At 37.8% G+C, this 12158-nt stretch overlaps 1 protein-coding gene across 1 annotated transcript; it reads left to right on the top strand.

Moving 5' to 3' along the window:
* The first annotated feature begins 749 nt into the window (after positions 1-749).
* Positions 750-1895, top strand: LOC122004121 (peroxidase P7-like). The gene is made up of 3 exons (XM_042559052.1): positions 750-974; positions 1062-1253; positions 1347-1895. Exons 1-3 carry the CDS (start codon positions 750-752, stop codon positions 1893-1895), a joined length of 966 nt encoding a protein of 321 aa, XP_042414986.1.
* The last annotated feature ends 10263 nt before the right edge of the window (positions 1896-12158 follow it).

Genomic DNA, 12158 nt, shown 5'->3' with positions numbered 1-12158 from the left:
CTGGTATGAGACCAGAAGAATATAACTCCAAAAAAAGTTGCTATCCTGAGTCAAGGTCTCTAAGCAAGATAGAGTTGCAACTGAATGACATTCCATGGTCGGTCAAGCTCCTTGCCTTAAGGATCATGTAAATAGTAAACTCCCGAATTTAATTTGCAAATGACTTGATATGGTCATTGCCATTGAAGTTCCAACTTTCATACATCACCGATAGATTTTAGAACAAGTAGCCCAAAGAAGATGATTCTCTTATTGTAAGTTTAGCACATTCTCTGTAAGTCTGCCACAAGTCGAATTATGAAAATATTTGAAATGAATATGATATCTTTTTACTATAATTACTAAAAACAAAAAAGAAAGATCTTATATAAGAATGCATTCGCAATACTCAAATTATTTTGGATCCACGATTAATCAACAAAATTCAGCGCCCAATATATTCTTACGTACACAAAGTACGACATTATCGAAGAACACGTTTTAACCGACGACCAGTTGATGGGAAAAGGTCCAACTCATGAAATAGGCAGCCTTCATGCATGTCCTTGTGGACTTCCATGTTTTCTCCCAGTTTGAAACAATGAAACTCCCACCCACTATTTTACATCCATTCAAAGATAAATGATCTCTTACATATATATATATATATATCTCACTTGCCTTCTCTCCAAGACACACAATTCCTAAATCGTTCTCCAAGGCTAATCGATCAGCTATTAGCTATAGCATTAAGTATTTAATTTGGAAGCATGCAGCTTGCAATAGATCATATGGCGTCGATGATTCCCAGATTAGTACTTGCCCTTTGGCTCTTCTCCGCGCTTGTTTCGGCTCAATTGTCTTCTACATTCTACTCCGCGACGTGCCCCAATTTGCAGCAGGTGGTGCGCTCCGCCATGACCGACGTCGTGCGCCAGAACCCCAGGAACGCTGCCTTCATTCTCCGCCTCTTCTTCCACGACTGCTTCGTAAATGTACGTAAGATCATTCCGGCCCCATGATATATCAAGCTAGTTAATTGATTCCTTAATTATATTGATCGATCGTGCGATGATTAACAGGGGTGCGATGCGTCGATCCTTTTGGATGGCACGCCGGCGTTCGCCAGCGAGAAGTTTGCGAACCCCAACAGGAATTCCGCCCAAGGCTATGAGATCATCGACGCCATCAAAGCCAGAGTGGAGGCCAACTGCCCGGCCACCGTCTCCTGCGCCGACGTCCTCGCGCTCGCCACACGCGACGGCGTTGCCTTGGTGAGTAATTTAAAATTCCCTGATTTGTAGCGGAATGTACGTACGTACGTACGTGTATATGTAATTAATCGGACGGCTGTGGTTTCTATGCAGCTTGGCGGGCCGACGTGGACCGTAAGATTGGGTCGTCGGGATTCTCTGGCGGCGTACCAGGAAAATGCCAACCGCGAACTCCCGGCGCCGTTCTCCGACCTTTCGGTCCTCATCTCTATGTTTCGCGACAAAGGCCTCACCCCGCGCGAAATGACGGCCCTCTCCGGGGCGCACACCATCGGCCAAGCGCAATGCTCCCAATTTGACGACCGCATCTACAACGATCGCAACATCAACGCCACCTTCGCCGCCCTCCGCAGGAGAACCTGCCCGCCCGGCGGAAGCAGCGCTCTGGCGCCGCTCGACGGCGAGACGCCCTACCAGTTCGACAACGGTTACTACCGGGAACTAGTGGCGCGGAGGGGGCTTCTGCAGTCGGACCAGGCGCTGTTCAACGGCGGGTCGCAAGACGCGCTGGTGAGAAGGTACAGCGTCAATGGGGCGGCGTTCGCCAGGGACTTCGCGGCGGCGATGGTCAAGATGGGAGCAATTCGCCCGCCTCCCGGGACACCGGGAGAGGTCCGCTTGGTTTGCAACAGGGTCAATTGATCACATATTCATTAATTATTATTTTTTAAAACATCTGTGGATTAATTGTTTTTTCTTCAAAATCATAATGGCAAAGTTAAATAAAATTTTATATTGTACATTTTCTTTTCTTTTCATTTTTCATGCGTGGAAAGTATTTGTTACTGGGGAGTGTTAAATCCTCTTTGAATAAAATAAGTGTAATAATTAATTATATTTCCTTGAATAAAATCCTCTTTGTGCAATAAAATCCTCTTTCCTTGATAAGATCTGCTATCTATTAAAAAAAAAATTCAATAATACGTCATATTTAAATCATGATATCCTATCAGACCATGACTCAATTTTTTTAGAATATTCAGGGGTTTGCATATTTAAGTTTTATTTATGTATAAAAGAAATTTCTTGATGTGAACGTGATCAAAGAATTCACTGTTGGATTAAAAGTGTTCTTATATAAACTATTTACTAGGTCAGACATTACTAACCGCTATGAAGATATTACCCTAAAAATGTATATGTACATTATTAGTGAAATTGACTTCGAATCAAGTTGGACCAAGTTCAAGTTGAGTTTTGATATTTGATCAATATGTTTGATGGTTAACGAAATGTCAAATAAAAAGAAAGATTATTGGTGCAATAAACTTGATGTTAAGGTTGACCAAGCTTGGTTGATTTGGATTTTGATAGTGGACTAAGTAGATTAAAATTGACAGAATACTTGATATTGAAAATGTTTAAGGGGGTCATGATTGACTGAACATTTTACAATAGAAAATGTTAAGTGGATCACGATTGACTTTGGAAGTCTAATAGGGAATTGGTAAAGTGAAAGTCTAAGTGAGCTTATACATTGACTAAATACTCATCAATGTCACTACTAGAATAATGTTCTTCAAGGACACACATAATTGTCATTATAGTGTACTATTAGTGACATTAAAGGTACGATGACATTACCGAAAAATGCATTGAAATGTAGCGTTGTCTTAAGCCCACTGGACTCTGGTATTTCTCACATATGTGTAATGTCATTATAAAATATCTATAATAATTTTAATAGTGTCTTAATTATAGGGATCGGATATATCATAAATGTCAAGAAAGATAATTTATAAGGTAATTTTAAAATGTCACCTTAACAATATATAATGATACTATTAAATATTAGTTATAATAATTTATAAAGATATTAAAAATTATCACTAATATTTATTCAAAATGTACAAAATTTACATATCATCATAATTTACCCACCACATAAAATAGAAAAAAATACATCCAAAATATTTAATTCATCCACCATATCATCAAATTAATCATAATTTATCACATCATCACAATCATCTACCACATGTCAATTTTTATTCATCTAATAATCATTTGAGTCAAATTTACAAATGCAATACTATTATAAAAGTATTGATTACAAAACTAGCTAAATACTAATAAAATACACTCAAAACATTAAATTTTAGAACTAATAAAGTCTTATAAAATAAAAATTCAACTAATTTATTATGAATCATCTACAACCATTATATTATAAGTAAAATCTAAGTACTTGTCACTTATAAATACAATGTATTTATTTGTATAATAAAATAAATAATAAAATATAAAATTAATTAAAATAATTTAAAAAATTGAATATCATATCAAATGATAAACCGATAAAATATCATTCCATACGCATTAATAATAGTCTTTGCTTATTGTCAAACTGTAAATACATTTTATATTTGTTTAAAATTTTAATAATATGATAAATATAAAAAATTAATAATATTTGACTAAAAAATTAAAATCATACCCGAACTTGAACTAACAATATAATGCAATATCATAGTACTTCTTTTTAGTTGAGACTTCCATTTTATTTATTTATTTATTGCTATTGAGTATAGTATCTAATTTTCTATTCTTGGAGGAAGGAGATACTTTTCCTTGAAAAATAATTAGACAAATTATCTTTACACAAATTAAAAGTCTTACGTACTAAAATTATACAAAAGTAATTTTATTATCTTTATAACATTTAACATGAGACTGGTCATCTTTAAATTATGTATAATAATGCTAAGTGTGCAGACTCTTCGGAATTGAGTTTTTGCATTCTCTTGAAAAGTAATTTGATTTCTTAGTAGAGTGAATACTGATGATTAATTAGAACATGCTCTAAAAAATTGGATGAAGTTCTACTATGATAATCAAGCTTTTATGCACAACTTCTGCTCAAATTAAAAAAATGGAATCTAACAAAAATATTGTACAATTCATCAACAATAATGATTAGCTAGCCGATTCACAGACAAAATGTCATAATTTGCTTAAAGGAACTCTCCATCTCAAGCTAACACTAAATTAAATTGATCCTGTCTAGAAGTGATGAGGCCGAGTGGACCGTCGGTGATGTAGCGTGTAGATTGACCAACTCCATAAACTCTTAAGAAGAGAAGGAAATCATCAGTAAGTGATTCAGGGGATCCCTAACATAGTTACTCCGACGATCAAGTCAGAAATGATGGTGACGCAAAGATGGCAGCAAGTAGTAACAAGTAGAAGGATATGCGTATGTGCGTGTATGCGTATGTGCGTGTACGCATACCTGTGCCAACGGAGAAAAACCATCTTTTATAATGCTCTTCACAATCTCCACATTAATGAGGCAACATCCTGCAATCAATCAATTTGTTACATCATTATTCTTATATCGCGCCCATCAATCACATCAGTATGGAGGTGTATCGTGTAAATATCTATACATAGATATAATCCTCTGACAAACCCACATGTTGTATTAATGGCAGCAACTGGGCTTTTGGGTCGAAAGGCCTCTTAGATTGTTAGCAAAAAGATGGGCTTCTCAGAGGGTCCATTTCTGTATATGGCCTAATTGGGCCATAGTGATATTCTCAAAGGGAGCAGAGTTTCATGGGCGATCTAACAGTTCATTATTGACCCTTTCATGGCATGTCCAATCGGCAAGACCAATCGGGAGAGAAAATAGGAAGCAAAGCCCCGAGTGAATCCGTTCTGAGATGGGTATATAGCATTGGGACATTGAAAGTGTTGGTGCAGGAAATACCAAATGATCTAACATGGATTTTGATATTGGCAAAGGGTTTAAACGGACCTAGGTTTGATCAATAGGTCTAAGCCTGAATTTAAAAGGCTTAGGTCACACAATAACAATAGTACATCCTAATTAAATCAGTTCTAATGAAGACAATGAACTAAGCTAATACTTAGGATCAGGATTCTCAATCGCTCAGTCCAGTATGTCAGTCAACTGGAGCTCCTCAAATAAAGAAAATTTATTTTTCTTATTTATTTATGGTTTTTGTATGTTTGTTCCATGTATATGTGTAAATTAAATTGAACTGATTTTGTTATTATTTGTCAGTTTTGTATGAACTAATTTTGTTACTGGTTTGTCAATTTTATACTAACATTATTATTTTTAATTCCAGATATCGAGGATGATATACATGATGACTCATCGCGATGTGTGACGGAATGAGCTAAGGGAGGCTATTGAGGAGATAGAGTATGACCTAGTTTACGAACTCCAAGGACATATTGGATAGCTCCATTTATTGTTCTGGAAACTCAAATAGAAAGAGTTTCCAATCCTGGATAACTATAGGATCTGGATTTTGATTCGATCATTATCGGGGCATCCCAAGGTAATAACACACCATGTATGGGGGATTTATGAAGGGTGCATCTCATTTTCAGAGTTGTGTGTAGAGCTACTTCACAATAAGGATCCTGAAGAGTTTGAGGAGGATCCAGAAGAGGATCCTAAAGATTCTGAGAATGATCCAGAAGAGGACCCGAATGTAGATCAAATGGAGAATCCTGAAATTGATCTACTTGAGATTGCCCTAATCGAATCTGAGATGAACGAGATAGTATTGCCCACTGCACTAGTATTTTTTCTAGTAGGAGTGGTGTTAGCTTATCTATTTTATTAAAGTTTTGTTGTTATTACTGTTAGGACCAAAATGTAGCTAGGGGGTGAATAGCTCGCCGCACTCCTCGTGCTCTTCGTTACTTGTTTCTTCAATGGATTTACTTGGTATCCACCTCAAGATGAGGTGACTAATCCAAGGATCTACACACACGAGCACTCTCCACTATGAAAACACTCCTTTACGGTAACTACCGAAGGCAGAGAAGCCTTTACAAACTCCCACAACAAACAAGAAGAGAAGAAGAAGCAAATACAAGTAAATCTTACAAGATTGTGTACAATAAACCCTAGTTAGCTTCTTCCTCTTGCTTGGGATGCCTCTTGACCTTGGAAACGCTGCTCCAAGAAGCTTCAAGAACTGGCAGTGAACTCTGGAGAAGAACCCTTGAAGATCGCTGTGTAGATCGGGAGTGAACAGTGCGAGCGATGGCGAAGGAATCGCACGCCAACGGCTTTATCCAGCGCCAACGGTCGGATCCCGATCTATTGAATTGCTCCCAATCGATCGGGGAGGCTTTGGATCGATCGGTCGATCGATCCAGAGTGCCTCTGTGCTCTCGGGAAATTCCTGGATCAATTCACCGATCGATCCAGGGCTTATTGCGCAGAATCGCACCTCCCAATCGATCGCTCGATCGATTGGGAGCTCTAGATCGATCGGCTGATCGATCCAGCGCTGTTCTGTTTGATTGCGAGCCTCTCCCAATCGATCCACCGATCGATTGGGAGGAAGCTTGTCGCGGGGATTCACCCAATCGATCGGTCGATCGATTGGGCATGAGTCAATCGATCGGCTGATCGATCCAGCTCCTTGATTTTGTCCAAAATCAAGTCCAAAGCCCCCTAAACCAACATCCGGTTACCTATGACCTGTTGGTATATCATGCCTAGCATCCGGTCACCCTTGACCTGTTAGAACTCGCTCACCAAGTGCCCGATCAATCCCTTTGACCCACTTGGACTTTTCTTCGTGCCAAGTATCCGGTCAATCCCTTTGACCTACTTGGACTTTTCCTCCTCATGCCAAGTATTCAGTCAATCCCTTTGACCTACTTAGACTTTTCTTAATTGCCTGGCTTCACTCACCGGGACTTTCAATCTGCCTGGCTTCACTCACCAGGACTTTTCTTCTGCCTGACTTCACTCACTAGGACTTTCAATCTGCCTGGCTTCACTCACCGGGACTTTCCTTCTGCTTGACTTTACTCACCAGGACTTCCCTTCTACCTGGCTTCACTCACCAGGATTTTCCAATCAACCTTGACCTACTTGACTCTTCTTCACAATCTCCCCACATGAACAATTGCACCTGTAATCTCCATGTGTTGTTTACATGTATTGTCAAACATCGAAACCCAAACATCAAGACTCGAGCTTAACTCAGTCCAAGCTCAGTCAACTTGGTCAACCTTGACCTGGGGAATATTGCACCAACAATTACTATTATTATGTACGAACAGTATTAATCCATTTAGTTTTTGAAATGTTATGTTATGTGTTAACAAACTAGACAAGGAATATTATGTGTTAATCATCTTTAAAAACTGATTAGTTTATTTAATGATGAGTTCATTTTATGATTTGTTAATTAATGATTAGTTCATTTGATGAGATATGTGTAATATAATTTATCAATGTTGGTTAGATTGGATCATATGAATGATGAGTGGAAACACAGTTGTCACTTGATTTTGTAAACCAACTCAAATTAACATTGAGTCAATCATAAATTATATACATATGAAATACATTGAATTACTAAATAATATATTTATTTATGTTAGATCATGGCTACTAAAACATTATAGCTGAACTCAATAAGGGAGAAAAATTATATGGGGATAACTATAAAATATGGTACCTCAAGATATAATATATTCTTGAGAAACAAAAAGTTCTAGAGGTCGTAAATTAATTTATGGAAGAACCTACTGATGGTTCTATAACACAGCATAGAAGTGATCTTGATGCCTATAAGGCGTGGAAAAAAAGGGCTCCACTGCTAAGGGGATATTAATTAGTTTAATGGTAGACGACCTAGTATTTGAATATGAGTCATTACTATTAGCTCATGTCATCTGGGTTACCCTGAGAGAAAAGTATAGTGGAGGTAGTTTAAGCAAGCTTCGTAAGTTGACAATCAAGTTTAACAACTATAAAAAGTGTTTGAATGTGATCATGGCCCAACATATGAGGGAAATAGCAAATATGATTCAATATTTAAAGGTTGTCGGTCATGAGTTGATTGATGAACAACAAGTTTAGGCAACTATCCGCTCCCTTCCTGATTCTTGAAAAATGATGAAATCGAATTTGACTCATAATGAAAGTATTAAGACTTTCACTGATGTCTCATACCATGTTGAAATGGAGGTGGAGAGAATTGAACCACAAGAATTTCTGAACAAGCTTTTATAGTTAAAGGTTTTGTTGAAGCATTTGGATCCAAGAATAAGACAAGATGATTCTCAAAAGGAAAGGGAAGGGAAAAGAAGCTAGTGTTGCTGTTAGGCAAGACCTAATCAAGAAGAAAGGAAAGAAGTATGGAAAGAAACCTAAAAGTAAGATGATTTGCTATAACTGTGGCAAGAAGGGTCATTTTACTTGGGAATGTACTGAGTTGAAAAGGGTAGATTCATGTTTATCTTCTTTCCATGAGAATTTTCAGTGTTGTTTGCTAATTTTTATCCTTTGTGGATTATAGATTTAGGAGCAATGAACCATGTAGCTCATGATCAAACTATATACGTGGAGTACTATCGAGTACCAGTTGACAACAAATGAATATATATGAGAAACAATGCAATGATTGAAGTCAAAGGTGTTAGCACTTACAAACTCAACCTACATGATGAATATACCTTGTTTTTACATGATGTATTGTATACTCGTGAGATTCCACGAAATCAAATTTTCATTACTAGTCTTCTTGATTTAGGTTATTATATAAACCTTTATAGTCATTGTGTGGAACTAAGTATTAATTCTATGTTAATAGGATATGGTTATGTATCAAATGGTTTTATGATTCTTGATGTAAAATCAGAAATTAATTATTATAATAATAGTTATTTTTCAAACATTACTCTTACTAGTGATGTTGATGTAAATGATAAAGTTTGGTATGCTAAATTAGAACATATAGGACAAGAATGAATGAATAGATTAGCTAAAGAGGGGGTTAGCTAGACACTCATGCTAAAGTTAACTTATCTATATGTAAGCATTATCTTGCTGAAAAAATAACTATGAAACTATTTGGTAAGGTTATTAGGGTTGAATCACCATTGTAATTAATTAATTTGAATATTTATGGTCCAATGAATATGAAGGCTAGACATGGAAGTTCTTATTTCATTTCATTTATTGATGACTTCACACGTTTTGGTCATGTGTATTTGATTTCTCATAAATCTGAAGCATTACATTGCTTCAATCGTTATTTGAATGAAGTTGAGAATCAATTAGAATGTAAGGTTAAACCCTTACACACTGACCGTGAAGGTGAATATTTGTCTGATTAGTTCAAGACAATATGTATTGAGAAAGTGATATTAGATAGTTAACTATCCCTAAAACTCCACAGCAAAATGCAGCTGGTGAAAAAAGAAATCGAACTCTTCTAGATATAGTTGGGTCTATGATTGCTACCAATTTTGTATTGAGGAGATGCGCTATTAGCTACAACTTATATACTTAACCGAGTATCTTCTAAGTTTGTTCTATCTTCTCCATATAAACATTGGACGGACAGAAAATTATATTTAAGTAATCTAAGATCTTAGGGGTCAGTTGCCTACTTTATGTAGGGGGATCGGTCGTCGACTTGAAGGGGGGTTGGATAGACGGCACCCCCAAATCGATTGCTTCCTGCACTCGTTAGTATGCGCAGTGGAAATACAAACTAACTACAAATATGAAAGCTAAACACTAAAGGAAAGAAAAACAAACAAACCACTAACACGTTCGTTTAACGTGGTTCGGAGATTAGGGCTCCTACTCCACGGCGTGTCCTTGAGGTGGGCGATCCCGATCTGTCAGTGGATTAGCCCCCGACAAACTCCGGCTATTTCAAGTAGCTCCTTGTGAGTGGAGAAACCTCACCACAACACTCACAAATACTTAAGAACAAGTATACTACTAATTAGGGTTTACCACCACTAATTTCATCAACTATAACCTAGCTTCCAAGCTTTGTTTATATAGGTCGCGGGTTGAAAACTCCGCCTACCAGTCGACTGCTAAAACTATTGGTCGACTGCCCTTTGTGGGAATTCGACTATTACATCCCAACGGCTCGATACAAGCCGATTGCTAAAAGTAGCAGTCGACTGCTCCACACTGGTCGAGCGAATAGAAGCATTCTGTTCGCTTCCAGACGACTGCCCCAGTCGACTGCTATTTTAAGCAGTCGACTACTACAGTAACTGCTACCTAGGATTTTGCCCTGAGTACAATCTCTCATGCACTCGTACCCTCACAACTCACTTGACCCTTCATTGCAGCCTTGACCTCTAGCCTTCAAGCCTACTTCTTTTGCCTCTCGTCCCTCGGATGCATCAAAGCACGCAGCTCCTCCCTAATATTATCCTTCGCGTATGCCTCGAAATCACTTCTCTCAGCCCTTGGCCTTGCTGCCTTGTCCATGGTCCCTGCTCTATCCTTCACCGGATCCGAAGTCATCAAGCTGAGTCATATGTGTATCCTTCAAACCTGCACACTCATATACACATATCAAATACAAGGGTGAACCTAACTTAAACTCTTTGCCCAAACACCAAAATACATGGCGGCACGGACCATTGGAATTGCTCCAACAATCTCCCCCTTTTTAATGTTTGGTAATACGTTCAAGTTAGGGAAAATGAATAACAAATAAACATGCTAAAAATAATGGACTTACGATGTCAAGGCTATACACTTGGACTTACACCGCCGAAATAAAATGCAACATGCATTGGAAGTTATCCCAAAGCTCCCCCTACACCTATGCTCCCCAATGAACTAGAATTTAAGAACCTATCACAAGGCTCCCCCTACGCAAAGGCACTAAGGTTTTCCCAACTAAACCTTTACTTCTCTCCCTTTGCCTAACATCCAAAAAGCTTTCAAACAATATCCCAATTGTTGAAAACTTATCATCAAATTGACCCTAAACTTATGTATTTATTCCCCATGGATCTCATACACATATACGAGCTGACCCGGTCAAAATCCAGTGCTGAAAACACTTTCAGACTGGCATCAGTCGACTGCAAGAAGTACCAGTCGATTGCCCTTATCGAAATGAGCTTACAGAGATATTTTGTACTCAAAAACATTGTTACCAGTCGACTGCTAACTGCAGCAGTCGACTGGTATGCTATTTCTAAAAAAAATCAATCTTTTTTAACCAACTTCATAAATGCACCAAAAATTCCACAGACCTCCAAAAAATCCTAAATTTTGTGGAGAGGTCTATTTTATCAATGTCCACTTGGAAAAAAAATATATATAAATATATTTATCATAAATCCCAAGATTGACACAAAACATAAAACTAGCTAAAAAGTTCAATTGAACCTTGACCTAAAGTCCTAGTTTTGGCTTCCTCTTGATGTATTTGCCCATACTAATCCACAATGTATCCCTAGCATTGGTTTATATGACATCTATACATCCAAAACCAAATATCATGCTATATGACCTCAATGTCATATTTCTAAACATGAAACACGATCTATGTGTGCCAATTTCCTAGGTTTGAGACTTAAGTTCGTCTTCAAACCATTTGACACACTTCCTTGCTCCTCTAGACACCTAAGTAGTACCCACCTGATATCCATTGGCCATGGGTCCCAATTTGACTCTTAGAGCTCCCCCTAGAGCTCTTAACCTTAGTCACCTCCCTAAGTGACTCATCTACAATAGCTAGGCCACATCGGTGCACCTCCGGTGACACTTGGCCTACAAACCTAACCTTCTTAACCTTGGACACCTTGTCTTTGGTTAATTTCTCCTTAATTTTAAATGGCTTTCCCTTGTCATTTCTTGACTTCTCCTTGCTATACTCATATGCAACCCTAGCATAAGACTTTACCTTAGCATTGGAGACATTAGATCGGTATCTCAAACCCAATCTATCGTTGTTGGGTTTTTGACTACCCAACACCATGCTTAACCCTCTAGATCCAACATTGAATCTATCTAGGGTTTTCTCCAATTGATAAAGCTTTGATTTCAAAGCTTGATTTCCCCTTTCTAGGTCCCTAAACCTAGAGTTAAATGTCCATCATGGACATTCCTAGACCTACCCACTTTTC

The sequence above is a fragment of the Zingiber officinale genome, chromosome 7B (genome assembly GCF_018446385.1).
Source record: "Zingiber officinale cultivar Zhangliang chromosome 7B, Zo_v1.1, whole genome shotgun sequence".
In the NCBI taxonomy this organism is placed as follows: Eukaryota; Viridiplantae; Streptophyta; class Magnoliopsida; order Zingiberales; family Zingiberaceae; genus Zingiber; species Zingiber officinale.
Note: the sequence above shows the minus strand (reverse complement) of the source record. Positions and strands in the feature narration are given on the sequence as shown.

What these genes read in the sequence shown, in the direction of transcription:
- LOC122004121 (XM_042559052.1), top strand. Translation starts at nt 750, where the DNA reads ATGCAGCTTGCAATAGATCATATGGCGTCGATGATTCCCAGATTAGTA. An exon ending in TCCACGACTGCTTCGTAAAT is followed by an intron (nt 975 to 1,061) that starts GTACGTAAGATC and finishes GATGATTAACAG; the next exon opens with GGGTGCGATGCGTCGATCCT. An exon ending in CACGCGACGGCGTTGCCTTG is followed by an intron (nt 1,254 to 1,346) that starts GTGAGTAATTTA and finishes GTTTCTATGCAG; the next exon opens with CTTGGCGGGCCGACGTGGAC.